The 19,617-nt window shown below is 42.0% G+C and overlaps 1 protein-coding gene across 1 annotated transcript in view; it reads left to right on the top strand.

The window, feature by feature from the left end:
- The window catches only part of LOC115113446 (protein kinase C-binding protein NELL1), a 481,860-nt gene that overhangs the window by 206,530 nt on the left and 255,713 nt on the right, over positions 1 to 19,617 (top strand). The window contains exons 8-9 of the mRNA XM_029641098.2: positions 3,004 to 3,138; positions 18,282 to 18,384. Of these exons, the coding sequence (XP_029496958.1) occupies positions 3,004 to 3,138; positions 18,282 to 18,384 (238 nt within the window). The remainder of the gene's footprint in view (positions 1 to 3,003; positions 3,139 to 18,281; positions 18,385 to 19,617) is intronic.

Here is a 19,617-nt window from a genome sequence, read left to right on the forward strand (position 1 = left end):
GACTACTGTCCAGTTGTGTGGACAGGTGACACTAACAGGGACTTAGGAAAATTACAATGGTCTCAGAACAGGGCAGCACGGCTAGCCCATATGTGTACACGGAGAGCTAACATTAATAATATGTATGTCAATCTCTCATGGCTCAAAGTGGAAGAGAGATTGTGTCATGACTTCTGCCGAAGTCGTTGCCTCTCCTTGTTCGGGCGGTGCTCGGCGTTCGACGTCACCGGTCTTCTAGCCATCATTGATCCATTTTTCATTTTCCATTGGTTTTGTCTTGTCTTCCCACACACATGTTGTCAATCCCATTCATTACCTGTTGTGTATTTAACCCTCTGTTTCCGCTCATGTCTTTGTCAGAGATTGTTTATTGTCAGTGTAGTGTTTTTGTTGTATAGGTGCGCGACGGGTCTTCGTACCCATATTTTGTTTATGTTCTTTTCCTGTTTGGTGTTATGGAGCATGTTACTATGACATTATTAAAAGACTCCATTTTACACTCCGTTTGACTCTCCCTGCCACCTATACCCTCTCCCTGACTTCCCTGCCACCTATACACATATGCCTGACAGATTGTTATCATCAATACTTGTTTTTGTAAGAAGTGATGACAAGCTGAATGTACCGAGCTGTCTATTTAAACTACTAGCACACAGCTCAGACACCCATGCATACCCCAAAATACATGCGGACTGTACTTACATACAGCCATGGTACTCTATTCCACATCAGGTAACTGATACAAGTAGAACAATCAGATAAAAAACTGATAAAAATACACCTTACGGAACAACGGGGACTGTGAAAAAACACACACACAGGTACAGACATGCATACGCACACACACGGTAGCACATGCACTCTACAGACACGTGCAATGTAATATTGTTGTATATGGTGTATTAATGTTATATGATGTGCTGTTTTATATTTTGTTTAATGTGTAATGTAAGTGCCTTAATGTGTTTGGGAACCAGGAAGAGTAGCTGCTGCATTGGCCGCATCTAATGGGCATCCCTAATAAATAAATACAAAATATGTGCCTGTGTCCCAAATGATACCATATTCCCTTTTTAGTGCAGTACTTTGACCAGGGCCCATTTTTGGGACTTAGGCTAAATCATTGGAGCACATTCTTTCATAAGCACTGTGTGTTAGTAAGTTATATGCTGAGGGTACACTCCAGAAAATGCTGGCCCTGGGTAGATATTGAACAGAGCACACAGTGGGTTATTTTAACCAAGCCAGTTGGTTTGCGTTAATAACCTAACATATTTGGTTGTTTGTATTACCCAAAAATGTGTTAATTTAGCTATCAGCTGGATTTGTATTCACTTTTCATGCTGAGTTCACCTAGCAGCTGTGTCTTTTTTAAAGTTATTCCATAGGTTATTTTCAGGAGGCATGACCTATTATGGGCGTGGCTTTCAGAAACATATTTTTTTGCCACCCGTGAGAGAAAATGTTCACGTTACGTTTGTACACTGCAAATTAATATTTCCCTTCAATATTTTTGCACATTATAATCTTTTAACCTGTTAGTCCTATAGGGGCAGTATTTCATTTTTGGATAAAAAGACGTGCCCGTTTCAAGCGCAATATTTTGTCACGAAAAGATGCTCGAATATGCTTGGAATTTATAGTTTTGGAAAGAAGACACTCTTACGTTTCCAGAACTGCAAAGATGTTCACTGTGAGTGCCCTAGAACAAATGCTTCAGGCAAAACCAAGATGTTTGACCGACCAGGAAATGAACAGGATTTCTGAGGCTACGTTTTCCATGATCGCCTTATATGGCTGTGAATGCGACAGGAATGAACGGACACTTTCTCTTGTTTCCCCAAGGTCTCTGCAGCATTGTGACGTATTTGTAGGCATATCATTGGAAGATTGACCATAAGAGACTACAATTGCCAAGTGTCCCGCACGGTGTCTGCGTGGCAATTGGTGCGCAAAAGTCAGCTCCCAGTATTTTTCCATTCGAATCAGAGAACAAAGCATGCTTCAAGGACTGGGGTTTCAATGGAGAGATATATGACAAACCACCTCCAGGATTGATTCAAACAACGTTTTCCATGTTTCAGTCGATATTATGGAGTTATTTCGGAAAAAAGTTTGACGTGTAGGTGACTGAATTTTCGGTTAGTTTCGGTAGCCAAATGCATAGTAACAAAACGGAACGATGTGTCCTACACAAGAATCTTTCAGGAAAAACTGGACATATGCTATGTAACTGAGAGTCTCCTCATTGAAACATCTGAAGTTCTTCAAATGTAAATTATTTTATTTTATTCCTTGGCTGGTTTTTGTGAATATGTTGCGTGCTAAATGCTGACGCTAAATGCTAAGCTAGCTATCACCACTCTTACACAAATTATTGATTTTCTCTGGTTCAAAAGCATATTTTGAAAATCTGAGACGACAGGATTGTTAAGAAAAGGATAAGCTTGAGAGCAGGCATATTTATTTCATTTCATTTGCGATTTTTAGAAATCGTTAACGTTGCGTTATGGTAATGAGCTTGAGGCTGTAGTAACGCTACCGCATGCGGGATGGGGCGGACTATGAGATTAATATAACATTAATAACATTCATTTTTACATAATGTAACACAATGGTACAAAATGCAAAAGCTCTTAAAGAACTCATACACGTGTAAGCAAACCAGAATGAATAACCCAGCATCAACAACCCAACCCTAATATTTTTAAAGAAAACAACCCAACTAAGTGACATAATGGCTGCAACCCAGCAGAATTTGTAGAGTGTAGAATAAAGGTAGGAGAACTAGAAATTATTAATGGATTTAATTCTGAAACACCGGGGGCTAAACACACACCAATGTCCATTTCTCTGTGTAGCCAGTTGTTTTTGCATTTTTTGTCCTCTTGCTCTTCTTGCTGGTTGAAGTGGACTATGGTGCTGCAATATTGAAATGGACTATGATGTGTATGTATCTGTGTGTGTGTGTGCATTTGTGTGTGCTTGTGTGTGAGTCTCCAGCTGAACTACGCAGAGTCCAGGCTGACCCAGCTGGAGGGCTGCCGCTGTGACAGGACGTGCAGTGCCAACGGTGTGGACTACAGAGACAAAGAGCTGTGGGTGGAGCCAGAGAATTGCAGGAACTGCGTCTGCATGGTGGGTATCCCACCCCATCACACAGATACAATGACTTTGTATCGTCTCCTCACAAAAGTCAATAGTTTCACCTCACACTAGTCAATTTGTGTGTTTTTGGGATATTCATGTCAGTTCAATTCACAAGATAAAAAACATACAAATAATGATAATGAGGGGCAATAAACAATAGATAACATTATAAAACATAGAATGGCGCCGGCGAGGATGGCTGCTTTTTTACAGGCTAATAACCAACTGTGCTATTTGGTTTGTTATTTCGCATTGTTTGTAACTAATTTTGTACATAATGTTGCTGCTACTATCTCTTATGACCGAAAAGAGCTTCTGGATATCAGAACAGAAATGACTCCAACGCAATGGATATAGAGCTGGCTGGCTTCTCAGTGCATCGGCAGGACAGAGCAGCTACGTCTGGCAAGACAAGGGGTGGGGGTGTGTGTCTATTTGTCAATAACTGCTGGTGTGCGATGTCTAATTTTAAAGAAGTCTCGAGGTACTGCTCGCCTGAGGTAGAATAACTCATGATAAGCTGTAGACCACACTATCTGCCAAGAGAGTTCTCATCTATATTATTCGTAGCCGTCTATTTCCCACCACAAACCAATGCTGGAACTAAGGCCGCACTCAACGAGCTGTATAAGGCCATAAGCAAACAAGTAAATGCTCATCCAGAAGCGGTGCTCCTAGTGGCCGGGGACTTCAATGCAGGCAAACTTAAATCAGTTTTACTTCATTTCTACCAGCATGTCACATGTGCAACCAAGGGGAAGAAATCTCTATACCACCTTTACTCCACACACACAGATGCATGCAAAACTCTCCCATGCCCTCCATTTGGCAAATCTGACCATAATTATATCCTCCTGATTCCTGCTTACAAGCAAAAATGAAAGCATAAAGTGCCAGTGATTCGTTCAATACAGAAGTGGTCAGATGACGAGGATGCTACGCTACAGGATTGTTTTGCTAGCACAGACTAGAATATGCACCGGGATTCATCCAATGGCATTGAGTAGTATACCACCTCAGTTACCGGCTTCATCAATAAGTGCATCGACGACGTCGTCCCCACAGTGACCATACGTACATTTCCCAACAAGAAGCCATGTATTACAGGTAAACAACTGAACTGAGCTAAAGGCTAGAGCTGCCGCTTTCAAGAAGCGGGACACTAATCCGGACGCTTATAAGAAATCCTGCTATGCCCTCAGACGAACCATCAAACAGGCAAAGTGTCAATACAGGACTAAGATAGAATCCTACTACACCAGCTTTGACGCTCTTCGGATGTGGCACGAAATGAAAACTATTATGGACTACAAAGGGAAACCCAGACGCGATCTGCCCAGTATTGCCCAGTGTCTACCAAATGAGGATAATTGACTTTTATGCTCACTTCAAGGCAAGAAACACTGCATTCATGCATTCATGAGAGCACCAGCTTTACCGGACAACTGTGTGATCACGCTCTCCATTGCCGATGTGAGGAAGACCTTTAAACAAGTAAACATTCACAAAGTCATGGGGACAGATGGTTTACCAGGACATGTACTCAAAGCATACGCTGACCAACTGGCAAGTGTCTTCACTGACATTTTCAATCTCTCCCTTACCGAGTCTGTATTATCTACATGTTTCAAACAAGAAAGCAAAGGTAACCAGCCTAAATGATTACTGCCCCATAGCACTCACGTCGGTTGCCATGAAGTGCTTTGAAAGGCTGGTCAGGGCTCACATCATCCCGGAACCGCTAGACCCACTCCAATTCGCATATCGCCCCAACAGATCCATAGATGATGCAATCTCAATCGCTCTCCACACTGCCCTTTCCCACCTTGGCAATAGGAACTCATATTTGAGAATGCTGTTATTTGATTAAAGGTCAGTGTTCAACACCATAGGGCCCACCAAGCTCATCACAAAGCTAAGGACCCTGGGACTGGGCACCTCCCTCTGCAACTGGATCCTGGACTTCCTGACGGGCCGCCCATTAGTGGTAAGGGTAGGCAACAACACATCTGTCAAGCTGATCCTCAACACTGGGTTCCCTCAGGGGTGTGTGCTTAGTCCCCTCCTGTGCTCCCTGTTCACCCATGACTGTGTGTCCAATCATGACTCTAACAGCATCATTAAGTTTGCTGACGACACAGTTTGCTGACGACACGAGAGTGTTAGTCCTGATCACCAACAACAAAGCCTATAAGGAGGAGGTCAGAGACCTGACAGTGTGGTGCCAGGACAAAAACCTCTCCCTCAATGTGAGCAAGACAACAGGCCCCCATTAACATCTACAGGGCTGAAGTGGTGCAGGTCGAGAGTTTCTAGTTCCTTGGTGTCCACATCACCTATGAACTTTCATGGATATATATAACAATATAATTTATATTTGACATTCTTCAAAGTAACCAAAAAATAATTTGAGATTTTTCAAAGTAGCCACCCTTTGCCTTGATGACAGCTTTGCACACTCTAGGCATTCTCTCAACCAGCTTCACCTGGAATGCTTTTCCAACCGTCTTGAAGGAGTTCCCACATTTGCTGATTTTACGGTCCAACTCATCCCAAACCATCTCAATTTAGTTGAGGTTGGGGGTTTGTGGAGTCCAGGGCATCTGATGTTGTACTACATCACTGTCCTTCTTGGTAAAATAGCCCTTACACAGCCTGGAGGTGTGTTGGGTCATTGTCTTGTTGAAAACAAATGATAGTTCCAAACCAGAAGGGATAGCATATAGCTGCAGAATGCTGTGGTAGCCATGCTGGTTAACCTCTCTAGGGTATGTGGGACACTAGCGTCCCATCTGGCCAACATCCAGTGAGGTTGCAGAGCGCCAAATTCAATTACAGAAATTTTCATTATAAAAATTCAGAAAACAAAACATATTTTACATAGGTTTAAAGATTAACTTCTTGTTAAATCAACCACAGTGTCATATTTATAAAATGCTTTTCGGCGAAAGCACACCGAGCCCAGAACATACCTAGCCCAGAACATAGACCAGTTGACAAATTATTAGAAACAGTACCAGCCAAGCAGAAGCGTTACAAAACTCAGAAATAGAGATAAAATTAATCCCTTACCTTTGATGATCTTCATATGGTGGCAATCAGAAGACATTAATTTACTCAATAAATGTTCCTTTTGTTCGATGAAGTCTCTTTATATCCAAAAACCTCTGTTTTGTTAGCGGGTTATCTTCAGTAATCCACAGGCTCAAACTCAGTCAAAACAATCAGACAAAAAAATCCAAATTGTCTCCGTAAAGTTCATAGAAACATGTCAAATGATGTTTATATTCAAACCTCAGGTTGTTTTTTGAGCCTAAATGAACTATAATATTTCAACCGGACAATAATGTTGTAAATATAAAAGGTAAACAAGAAATGCTTATTATGCGCCTGAAAAAACTCTGTCACATAGGGTCCACTCGTTCAAACTGGTCTTACTCCCTCATTTATAAGAATACAGCCTGAAACAATGTCTAAAGACTGTTGACATCTAGTGGAAGGCATAGGAACAGCAAATTAAGTCCTAAGTCTATGGCTACGGTAATGGCATTGAATAGAAAACTACAAAACCCCCAAAAACTACTTCCTGAATGGGTTTTTCTCAGGTTTTTGCCTGCCAAATCAGTTCTGTTATACTCACATACGCTATTTTAACAGTTTTGGAAACGTTAGAGTGTTTTCTATCCACATCTACCAGTTATATGCATATCATATCTTCTGGGCCCGAGTAGCAGGCCATTTAATTTGGGCATGCTTTTCATCCAAAATTCCGAATGCTGCCCCCTACCCTAGAGAGGTTAAGTGTGCCTTGAATTCTAAGTAAATCACAGACAGTGTCACCAGCAAAGCACCCCCACACCATAACACCTCTTCCTCCATGCTATACGGTGTGGAAATACACATGCAGAGATCATCCGTTCACCTACACAGCGTCTCACAAAAACACGGCGGTTGGAAGAAAACATCTCAAATTTGGACATCGAACCAAAGGACACAATTTCCACCGTTCTAATGTCCATTGTTCATGTTTCTTGGCCGAAGCAAGTCTCTTCTTCTTATTCGTGTCCTTTAGTAGTGTTTTTTTTGCAGCATTTCAACCATGAAGGCCTGATTAACACATTCTCTTCTGAACAGTTGATGTTGAGATCTCTATATTACTTCAACTCTGTGAAGCATTTACTTGGGCTGCAATTTCTGAGGCTGGTAACTCTAATGAACTTACCATCTGCAGCAGATGTAACTCTGGGTCTTCTATTATTGTGGCGGTCCTCATGAGAGGCAGTTTCATCATAGTGCTTGATGGTTTTTGCATCTGCACTTGAAGAAACTTTCAAAGAAACTTGAAATTGTTCATATTGACTGACCTTTCTGTCATAAAGTAATGATGGACTGTCATTTCTCTTTGCTTATTTGAGCTGTTCTTGCCATAATATGGACTTGGTCTTTTACCAAATAGGGCTATCCCCCCCTTCCTTGTCACAGCACACCTGATTAGCTCCAATGCATTAACCTCTAGTGACACCCCATCCCGTGAACGGGACCGTTGTCATCATCTGACACTAATTAGAATAACGCAACAGACATAAATATTACTAGAAAATATTCCTATTCATGAAAATCACAAGTGAAATATATTGAGACACAGCTTAGCCTTTTGTTAATCACCCTGTCATCTCAGATTTTCAAAATATGCCTAACAGCCAAAGCTAGAGAAGCATTTGTGTAAGTTTATCGATAGCCTAGCATAGCATTTTGTCCAGCTAGCAGCAGGTAACATGGTCACGGAAATCAGAAAAGCAATCAAATTAAATCGTTTACCTTTGATGAGCTTCAGATGTTTTCACTCACGAGACTCCCAGTTAGATAGCCAATGTTCATTTTTTCCCAAAATATTTTTTTTGTAGGCGAAATAGCTCAGTTTGTTCTTCACGTTTGGCTGAGAAATCGACGGGAAATTACGGTCACGAAAACGGTGAAAAATATTCCAAATTAGCTCAATAATATTGACAGAAACATGGCAAACGTTGTTTATAATCAATCTTCAAGGTGTTTTTCAAATATCTATTCGATAATATATCCACCGGGACAATTTGTTTTTCAGTAGGACCGATTGGAATAATGGCTACCTCTGTATTTTACGCGAGAGTAGCCGCTTACGGGTATTCTTCAACATAAATGCGTAAAACTACGTCACAACGCTGTAGACACCTTGGGGAATACGGAGAAAAGTAATCTGGTTGATAGCCCATTCACTGCTCAATAGGGACGCATTGGAACACAGAGCTTTCAAAGCACGAGGCACTTCCGGATTAGATTTTTCTCAGGCTTTCGCCTGCAAAATCAGTTCTATTATACTCACAGACAATATTTTTTCAGTTTTGGAAACTTTAGAGTGTTTTCTATCCTAAGCTGTCAATTTTATGCATATTCTTGCATCTTATCCTAACAAAATATCTTGTTTACTTAGGGTACGTTATTTTTCCAAAAATGAAAATACTGCCCCCTAGTCACAAAAGGTTTTAAGAAGGAAAGGAATTCCATAAATGAACTTTTAAGAAGGAACACCTGTTAATTGAAATGCATTCCAGTTGACTACCTCATGAAGCTGGTTGAGAAAATGCCAAGAGTGTGCAAAGCTGTAATCAAGGAAAAGGGTGGCTATTTGAAGAATCTCAAATATAAAATATATTTAGATTTGTTTAACACTTTTTGTGGTTAATACATGATTCCATATGTGTTATTTAAAAGTTTTGATAAGTTCACTATTATTCTACAATGTTGAAAATAGTAAAACTTTTTTTTTAAACGAATGAGTAGGTGTTCTAAAACTTTTGACCGGTCGTGTATATACTGGACAGTGTCAAAGGAAGACCCCAAAAATATTCTTTCTCTATTTCCTCCCAAAGCGAATGGGCTTAATTGTGTCCACAACAAGGACAATGGAATATGATATAAGTAGACAATGTAATATACTAAAATAGGATATAACCTAATATGGAGAACAGGCTCTCTCACGCTCGCTCTCTCACTCGCTCTCATTTTTTAAATGTAGTTGTTGTGGTAGAATTAAGTATATTGTTTAACGACCCACATGGGGACGCCGTCCCTGACTAATATGGAGAACAGGCTCTCTCACGCTCGCTCTCTCACTCGCTCTCATTTTTTAAATGTAGTTGTTGTGGTAGAATTAAGTATATTGTTTAACGACCCACATGGGGACACCGTCCCTGACACTTTGGCACGGTTTTAGGTGTGTTGCTGAAGCTACTGTCACTGTGAAAGAGTTTCTGGTTGCCGTAGGAGAGAAGGTAGGATACGAGAATGTTGCTTATTATAAAGCGGTGGTGTTTTTTCTTAAATAAGAGTGCCTTGTTGATCGTATGGTTGAGCATGGCGTACTTCGTTAAAGGAATGTTTATTCAAGTTACGCCGCTTTTTTCTCCGTCAACAAGGGTAATGATTTTGAATGTACCGCCGTTCCCAATGAGCTAATGGAGCATGAGTTATTGCGGTTTGGGAAGTTCGCAAGTTCAATTAAGATTGTCCCGTTGGGTTGCGAACACTCAGCTTTGAAACTGGAAATGTCATTTCGGCGACAGGTGTTTATGTTTTTGGACTCACCGGAGCAGACTTTGGAGTTATCGTTTAAAGTCAGGTATGACAACAGACTGTATATGGCTCATGCTAGTACGGGTAGTCAACGGTGTTTTGAGTGTGGTGATGTTGGCCATAAGCGACATGCTTGCCCGAAAAGGGAGAAGGCAGAGGGAAGATCGCAGGTGGTCCTCGTAACGCCTGGGCCCACTGATGTAGGGAGCGGTGGGCCGACAGCGGTAGAGCAGCCACAAGCACTTGTTGCTGAGGAACAAGTTGTCTATGTTGAGGGCACGGAGTAGCAACTGGTACCAGGGGAAATGTTATGCAGCAGAAAAATATTGTTGTTGAAGGTAAGGATGGATCTGAAGAGCCATTTCCTCAGACTAATGAGGAGGTGCCCAGTATGAGTGCTGGGGTACAGGGGGGGGGGGTCATGTGGAGCTAATCTTCCAGGTAGTGGAGATGCCCACTATGAGTAATGGGGTACAGGAGGGGGTTCAGGTGGGGCTAGTCTCCCAGGCAGGGGAGGAGATGCCTGGTACGAGTGATGGGGTGCAAGTGGGGACTGTTGAGAGGGATTTGGTAGAAGGGAGTCAGGGGTCTGTGGCCTCCGTTGAGGAGGATCGGGAGAAGGATATGGATATCTCTATTGATAAGATAGCAACTGGTGACGACTCAATTTACAATCAAGAGGAGGTAAATGGGTTCGTGGATCAGACTTTTGGGAAATCTGTCATATTGGCAGATTTTGTTGATATTGATTTTTTTGTGAGGTCAGCTGTGATGTTACAGAAGACCGTGGGGTTAGACCAGTTGAGTGAGAAGAAGTGTTTTTGCTTGAGGAAATTTGTTTCAGCTGTCACAGCAGCAAAAGGTAGTGGGAAATGTGGTCAGGTTAAGAGAAAATGTAACAATGATGATGATCATGCCTCATAGGGTGTCTTTTTTCTTTTTGGTTTCTCTGTGGTTTCTTCTGCTTTTCCATATGGAGGTTCTAATGGTATGTTCTCTCAATATTAATGGGGGAAGGGACAGGAATAAGAGGGCTTGGGTATTAGAAATAATAAAACAGAAAAGGCTTAATGTAGTTTTTCTACAGGAGACACAGTGATGAGGCTAATGAGGTTGACTGGGGTATGTGGTGGGAGGGGCAGCATATACTCAGTCATGGTACTTATTTCAGTACCATGACAATCTTGTTTTCCTCAGGCTTAGGGGTGACTGTGGTATCTACAACAGAGATTGTCAAGGGTTGGGTTTTATTGGTCAAGGCGGATGTTTTGGGTTTTATGTTTTTTTTTTAATGTTTATGCTCTTAATGGGCGGCAGGGTAGCCTAGTGGTTAGAGCGTTGGACTAGTAACCGGAAGGTTGCAAGTTCAAACCCCGTGAGCTGACAAGGTACAAATCTGTCGTTCTGCCCCTGAACAGGCAGTTAACCTACTGTTCCTAGGCCGTCATTGAAAATAAGAATTTGTTCTTAACTGACTTGCCTAGTTAAAAAAAATAAAAAATATGAGGGTACAGAGCGTATTGCTGTATTTGATCAAATACAGGAAACCTTAAGACAGTGTGACCAAGAGGGGTGTGTGGTTTTAGGGGGGGTGGGGCTGGAACTGTACAGTGGATGTTACTCTTGATCACACTGCTGAAGAACCTCACCTGCTGGTTTATTAACTGAGGTTGAGCTTTCTGATGTGTGGAGAGTAAGGAATGCAAGAGTTAGCAGTACACATGTCTAAAAGTTAATGAAGGTTGTGTCAGTGCAGCAAGGTTTTATGTCTCTAAGCAATACTGTAGTAGGGATGGAAATGAAATTACTCCTGAGGGTTTCTCTGATCACTATATTGTTACTGTTGATATTCACTTGTCCTGTCCACTGGTATTTTAATGTTAAGGTTTTACATGATGTCATGTTTTGAGAAAGGTTTTTGTTGTTTTGGAAAAAATGGAGGGTTACAAAAGGCAATTTTGAGTCCTTGAGACAATGGTGGGAGGTTGGGAAGGCCCAAATACGATTGTTTTGTCAACAGTATACTGCCTGTCTCGTATTGAAGTTAAAGAGACTATCAGGGCCCTTGAACAGGATATCAAATCTATTGAATTGAAGTTGCTCACTCAGAATGACCCTGGACTAGTTATGAACTTACAGGACAAGAGACATGAACTGAGGTCATTTCTACATGAAAGAGCGAATGGTGCCTTGATTAGGTCTCATTTTGCTACCCTCAAGGATATGGATGCTCCTAGCGCTTTTCTATTAAACCTAGGACAGTCGACATTGCAACGTTAACAGATTGTTTGCCTTCGTCTCCCTGATGGGAAGGTGACCACGGATGACAGTGAAATGTGCCAACATGCCGTGGATTTTTACTCTGCCCTCTATAAGGCGGAGGATTGTGATTCTCTGTGTACTGAACCGTTGTTAAATGGACTTCCTCAATTGGGCCCTGAGCAGAGAGTTGCTTTGGACTCTAACATTACTCTGCAGGAGCTGTCCACAGCAGTAATGCAGCTCTCAACAGGCCGAGCGCCTGGAATCGATGGTTTACCATCTTAGTTTTATAAGCACTTTTGGGGGTCTATTTGGGAGGATTTTTATGAAGTGGTTTGTGAATCTTTTCATGAGGGTTCTCCTCCTGTATCCTGTCGATGTGTGGTGCTTTCATTGTTGCAAAAAATGGGAGATTTGGCTCTTATAAAAAATTGGTGACCTGTTGCATTGCTGTGCGCAGAATATAAAATTGTATCTAAATGTATTTCAAGCAGGTTGAAAGAGTATCTGGGGCTGTTGGTCCACAAGGACCAGTTTTACTGTGTACCTGACCGCTGTATTGTTGATAACTTGTTTCTAATAAGAGAGGTTTTAGACATTTGTAAACTGTCTGATGTAAATGTGGGTTTACTTTCTTTGGATCAGGAGAAGACCTTTGATTGTGTGGATCACCAGTACTTGTTCAAAACAATGAAAGCCTTTGGGTTTGGGGATGTGTTCTTGTCTTGGATGAGTTTACTGTATGCTGTGGCCTCATGTGTGGTGAAGGTGGGGGGTGGTTTGAGTTGCCCCATCCCTGTCAAAAGGGGCATCAGGCAGGGATGCCCAATTTCTGTGCAGTTATATTGTCTGGCAATTGAACCAATGCTTTTTTTTTTAGGAGCGAGGCTTACTGGTTTCTCTGTGCCAGGAGTAATGAAAGGTCCCATGATAGCACTGTCTGCGTATGCAGATGATGTGACAGTTTTATTCAGACGGGGTCCGCTCCACGGTTACCAGGGTGGCTTCAGTGGGGCAGAGATGGGATGAAGACTTTTTTTTCTAGGCTCTGATGTATTTCAGAAAAAGAACTGGGAGGGTGTAGTGGAGAAAGTGTGTGCCAGACTGTCAAGGTGGAAACGGGTGCTACCCCAGCTGTCTTATAGGGGAAGGGTACTGGTAGCTAATAATCTTGCTGCCTCTACCCTGTGGCAGACTAATGATTTTACAGCCACCTGATACAAAAGCTTCAGAGGACCCTTGTCAATTTATTCTGGTCTGGACAACACTGGATTAAAGCTGCAGCCCTGTACCTGCCATTGCACGAGGGTGGGCAAGGCCTGGTGGACATTTCTTCCAGGATCATGGCTTTCCGGCTTCAAGCAGCCCAGAGACTGTTGTACAGTGACGGTTCTAGCTTGGTTGACACAGCCAACACATTGATGAGGAGAGTGGGCTGTTTGGGTTTAGACAAGCACCTTTACCTCTTAAAGCTGGAGGGGGGTGATTTGTCTAGCCTCACTCCATTTTATGAGTCTGTCGCGATACAAAACCTTCAGCCCCGCCCCTTGGCCGGCAGCGGGGTGCTAGAGGTGGTTAGCATCCCGTTCCCTGGATTGGACAGGGCACTATAGATACTTCAGGTTATCTCGGTATAACCAGGACCGCTCGCGTAGCCCTGCCTCTCTTTCAATATCGAAGCGTTGTCCGCGTAGAGAGGTCTTTTGCCTTGTCACTCTCAACGGTCTAGCTCTAGCTGGGATGTGTGAACCCCACCTTTATCCTCTAGACTCTTTGCTTCACCACTAATTGGTCCTTGAGTTGTTATTAAGCACTTGTCCTACCAGTCTCTATATGATTTCCCTGTGGTTGAGTGTTTCACCTCTGTGATGTATCTAGTTTAAAGTGTGAAGACCTTTAGTCAACTTAGTCTCACTACTCTGCCCGTCGGCTATGTATCGCTTGGAAAATACAACTTAGATAGATCGATAAGACAATTAAATGAATCACTACTGGACACACCTTCCTCCTTGTCTTTTAATGGTAACTCATTCTGTCATAGAGCATTGATACTCGTTTCCAGTGTCCCGGTAAGCGGGGAGTGTCAGAGTTGTTATCTCCCGTGCCGTTAACTGTCTTTGAGAGAACCTTTTACTCGAGACAAAATAAGACTACCATTTATTTTTGAAAACACTCTGTTTTTTGTCTTTTACAATCAAACACACTTCAAAATACACCATTTGTTACTCGGTCACACACAGCGTTAATCAAAAACATGCAAATGCCTTAATGCTCTATAAAATGCCTGGTACAATGATAACACTTATCTCTATATTAAATGCTTATAATAGTTATTTAATTACCTTTGATAGATGACGAGGAGACCCATGAGATCAGGAGCAGAGTTTCAATTGGTCAGAGTTCTTTTAGAATTGAGTTAGTAGCGACTCCCCTCTACTGGCTGAGAGGTTGACTTGAAGTCGGCGGTTTACTAAATTGAGAGATTCAAGATTGGACTGGATGAGAGAACCCGCTGGTGATTCCCTGCCCCACTGGAATATCGAAGAGTCTGTGCCACACAACTAGGGCGAGGTACTGAGCTCAACCGAGAGTTGCAGTTTCAAAGACTGGCTCTGGGTATAATTTGCATCAGTATACAAGCACCAAGGCCACGGGCGACAGGGTCAATTCAGATAACTGTAGGTATTAACAGGAGATCAACTTAAGGACTAGAGTGACTCTCGGTCCCGTTGAACTACCGCAGCATCCGTGCCATGCAACTAGGGCGAGGTACTGAGCTCAACCGAGAGTTGCAGTTTCAAAGACTGGCTCTGGATATAATTTGCATCAGTATACAAGCACCAAGGCCACAGGCGAGAGAACAGCTGTTCAATAGTTAAACGGTATATCGGAGAGACCCTTCTCAGATCCAACAAGTTAGAATCTTAAAGTAATTTGAGTCAGGTGGCAATTACCCAAAGTCAAATGGTTGTCCAAATGAATTCAGAATTCAAGAAGTCAGCGCCAAAGTAATGGCAAATGTCTCTTTATATACCTTTTGATTCTCTGCACCCGATCCGCTGCTCCTCCCATTCCGTCAGAGCAGAGAGGGTGATGACATATCTTACAACAGGAAATACTTTTCTTACAGTGCATATATGGGCCTCTGGTTATGACAGAGCCTATTACTCTAGCAACAATGAGGAAATACTTTTCTTACAGTGCACATATGGGCCTCTGTTTATGACAGTGCCCTTACTCTATCCGCAATGAGTCTATCAGCTGTTCCCATTCAGAGGTGTCACTTGAGGCAGAGGGTGATTCTTCCTGACACCAGTCAGGTTCAGTAGTTGGTTGGCTTGAGTCGTCTTCTGGTGGCTTTGCCCAATCCGGTATTTCAGTAGGCGAGGTCATCTCTGTCTCTACCCTTGGTGGGTAAGACAGGGGAAGAGGACCAGGAGGTAGATCCATTTGGCGTTTTATTACAAGTCTGTTATGCAGGCTTGGAGAGTTCTTGTCAAGTCCCGTAAGGCCGGCACGCCACCAGGGATGTGGCTTGTTGAAGAACCTCTTTTTTACAACACTGCCATCCAGTCCCGTATTCTGGGTTCAGGCAGCCTACGTTCATGCCTGTAGGTGTGGGGTGTACTAAGCTGGTTCATCTGATGCGGAGCAGGAGCAGATCGTTGAGTCTGAAACTCTGGCACATCTGTTTATACAGTGTTCCAGGTTGGTTGGGATGATTGACCTGATCACTTCTTTGTTCTCAGCATTTGGTAGAGGTTTTCTCTCCCCAGCTGTTTATATTTGGGCTAAAGTACAGGTTTAGTCGAAGGGGTGTAGTTATTTTGCTTAATTTTGTGTTAGGGGCTGCTAAGTTAGCAATATGGAATACGCGAAAGAACAGTATTCGGGGACAGGGGTCTGTGGATGTGGTGGGAATGCTGGAGGGAGTGTTGGCAGTGAGACTGCTGGTTGAGTTTGCCATTTACAAACTGGTTAACAATATTGATCTGTTTATGAGTATATGGGGTATTCAGAGTCTGTTGTGTGCAGTTACTGTGGAGGAGGATTTGGTGCTGTGTTTTTAATTGATGTGTAACTATGGTTTTGTAGTGTTGTGTTTGTATTGTGTTGTGGGATTATTTAAAACTCTCTCTCTCTCTCTCTCTGTCTCTTTCTCTGTGTGTGTACTCTGTTTTTTTGTTGATGCTTTCCAATGTACCAAGTAATTATCTTTTTGTTTTCTCATGATTTGGTTCGGTCTAATTGTGTTGCTGTCGTGGGGCCAGTTGGCAGAGGGTACTCATCTCCAGATGCATCTCTCTGTAGGTGAGGGCTTTGTTATGGAAGGTTTGAGAATCACTTCTTGCAGGTGTTTGTCACATGTTGTGAATTTTTGGTATTTTTAGCAAGATCCTATTTGGGATGTCAAATGTTATGTTATTTTTGATGGAGCAATAGGCCCTTCTTGCCTCGTCTCTCAAATCGTTCACAGCTTCGTGGAAGTTATCTGTGGTGCTGATGTTTAGGCTGAGGTATGTATCGTTTTTGTGTGCTCTATGGCAACAGAGTTTAGGTGGAATTTGTGTACATGGTCCTGGCATATGGACCTTTTTTGGAAAACCATTATTTTTGTCTTACTGAGATTAACTGTCTGGGCCAAAGTCTGGCAGAAGATTTAGTTAATGCTGCAGGCCCTCTTGGGAACAGAAGCATCAGACCATGTGCAAACAGTAAACATTTAACTTTAGACTCTAGTAAGGTGAGGCCGGGTTCTGCAGACTGTTCTTGTGCCCTCACCAGTTCATTGATATAAATGTTAAAGAGGGTGGGGCTCAAGCTGCATCCCTCTCTCACCCCCTGGCCATGAGGAAGGAAATCTGTTTTTTTTTATCATTTTATCATTTTTACTGAACACTTGCTGTTTGTGTACATGGATTTTATAATGTTGAAAATTTTACCCCAACACTGCTGTCAATCAATTTAGTAAAAATTTGGTAAAAGCCAATTTAACATTTGCTCAGAACATTGTTTTTGCTGAGGAAATGTAGGAGTCTGCTGTTAATGATAATGCAGATGATTTTCCCAAGTTTGCTGTTGATGCATATACCACGGTAGTTATTGTCAAATTTGTTTCCACTTTTGTGGATTTGGGGGAGGATCAGATATATCACCTATTGGAGAAACCACAAGAAATCTAAGTAAACTTCAATTATATTTGGCTCTAAACAGACTGTACACGGTGTCAGACTATCTGACGAATGTAACAGATTGAAAACTGAGAAAAACACTAACTATGTACAGACTCAGTGAGCACAGCCTGGCCATAGAGACCGGTTGTCCCAGGAAAAACTGGCTGCCCAGAGAGGACAGGCTGTGCTCATTCTGCCCTTGTAACAATGTGTGCGGAGAGTCAGGAAGCAAGTTCAGGGAGTGAGTGTTTTAATAAAAAAACGCAACATGATCCAAAACAAGTAACACGAACCAGAAACCGAAACAATGACACCCGGGGAAGGAACCAAGGGGAGTGACATATATAGGGCAGGTAATCAAGGAGGTGATGGAGTCCAGGTGAGTGTCATATTGCGCTAATGAGCGTAATGATGGTGACAGGTGTGCACCTTAACGAGCAGCCTGGTGACATAGAGGCCGGAGAGGGAGCAAACGTGACAGCCCCCATGACGAGACAGAGCTGAATTTTCTTTGAAACTGTGACAGATATTTTGACATAAGAAATTAATTATTTGCCAAAATTATACCACAATTTGAAGATTTAGATAACTTTAATGATTAACACAAACTTAAATACATACTTGGTGAAAAAACAAAATGCTGTGTTTTAGCAGCCAAATGTGTGGCCTCCTGCCACAACCTGAGGGACAGCCAATGAGAAGTATGGTGTGAGTACTCATTATTGTTCTTCTTATTATTTGTTATAATTGCTGTTAATATGAGTATCACTATCATTATTATTGCTTAATTACAAACAGTCTGGTATATTCTTGTCTTTGACCATCATTGAGAGAGAGAACCGCCATGACTTCCTGCTATGAGCCTATTACAGAGTCCAGTTTTTATGATAGAGTTTGATTATGTGATTTGCACAAATAACAGATGAGGACTGACAAATAAGGACATGAGTTTTGAATGCAGTATGTTTTTGTCTGTCTGTTTTACACTCATCTTGTTGGCAGTGCCAAAGACACGGGCACACACTGGGATGTTAGAGCTCTGTAATTGCTATCTGTTTGTTTTAGGGTAATCTTTTGTCTCTTCAGAATGGAGTGGTGGAGTGTCGCAGGATATTCTGTCCCCCTGCCAACTGCTCAGAGGACTCTCTTCCCGTGCATGTGGTGGGCACCTGCTGCAAAAAATGCAGACGTGAGTACTGTCATCATGGCTCGACCACAGAGTGAGGAGACAATGTGCTAGAGCACGGCACTCACATGGGTCAAGAGCTAGGCTGTGTATAGTTTGAGAATAGGGACAGTGTGTCCAGTGGAGTTGTTATTGTTTTAAAGTGTGGCACACTTAGAAAAAACGTTTAGATTTGTTCCTAAAGGGGTATAAATGCCTGTCACAGGGGTAGTACCCTGTACGGTACTTCCTTTGTACCTTTAATTATAGGTACAGAAAGCATTCAGAAAGCATTTATACGCCTTGACTTATTTCACATTTTGTTGTGTTACAGCCTGAATTTTAAATTGTTAAAATGTAGATTTTGTTTCACTGATCTACACACAGTACCCCATAATGTCAAAGTGGAATTTAAAAAAAATAATACAACATTTAAAGCTGAAATGTCTTTAGTCAATAAGTATTCAACCCTTTGTTATGGCAAGCCTAAGTAAGTTCAGGAGTAAAAATGTGCTAAACAAATCACATAATAAGTTGGATGGACTCATTTGGTGTTCAATAATAGTAGTTAACATGACTTGTTTAATGGCTACCCCATGTCTGTACCCCACACATACAATTAGATGTAAGGTCCCTCAATCAATACCCATTTTTACTGGGCTCTACTCATATAGAACACACACACACACCTACACATATTTGGTACTAAAAATGAGCTCCACCTTGAACTTCAACCTGTCCATGAATGAACTGAGAGACAAAGCAAGGAGGGCTTTCTATGCCATTAAAATACATATTAAATTAGACATACCAATTAGGATCTGGCTCAAAATATTCAAATCAATAATATAACAAATTGCACGATATGGCAGCGAAATGTGGGTTACAAAACAACGCTTACAAAACAAGAATTTTACCAATTGTACAAACATCTGCTGCATACAGAATTTTGTAAGAGCATCCTCAGAGTACAGAGAAAAACTCCAATCAATGCATGCAGAGCCGAATTAGGTCAATTCCCTCTTCTTCTCAATATCCAAAAAAGAGCCAACAAATGCTATAATCATTTAAAAACAAGTGACCTCCTACATACAAAGCCCTCGACTGCAAGAGGTGACCATAGAGAAGAGTCCCCTCAGCAGCTGGTCCAACCAAACAAAGCCTCAAGAAAGCACTCAGAAAATCTGACCCAACCAAATGATTACAAAAAAAAAAAAAAAATGCATCACCTATTGGAAAAACCAGTAAACCAGTAAA

This window comes from Oncorhynchus nerka, linkage group LG28 (genome assembly GCF_034236695.1).
Source record: "Oncorhynchus nerka isolate Pitt River linkage group LG28, Oner_Uvic_2.0, whole genome shotgun sequence".
NCBI lineage: Eukaryota > Metazoa > Chordata > Actinopteri > Salmoniformes > Salmonidae > Oncorhynchus > Oncorhynchus nerka.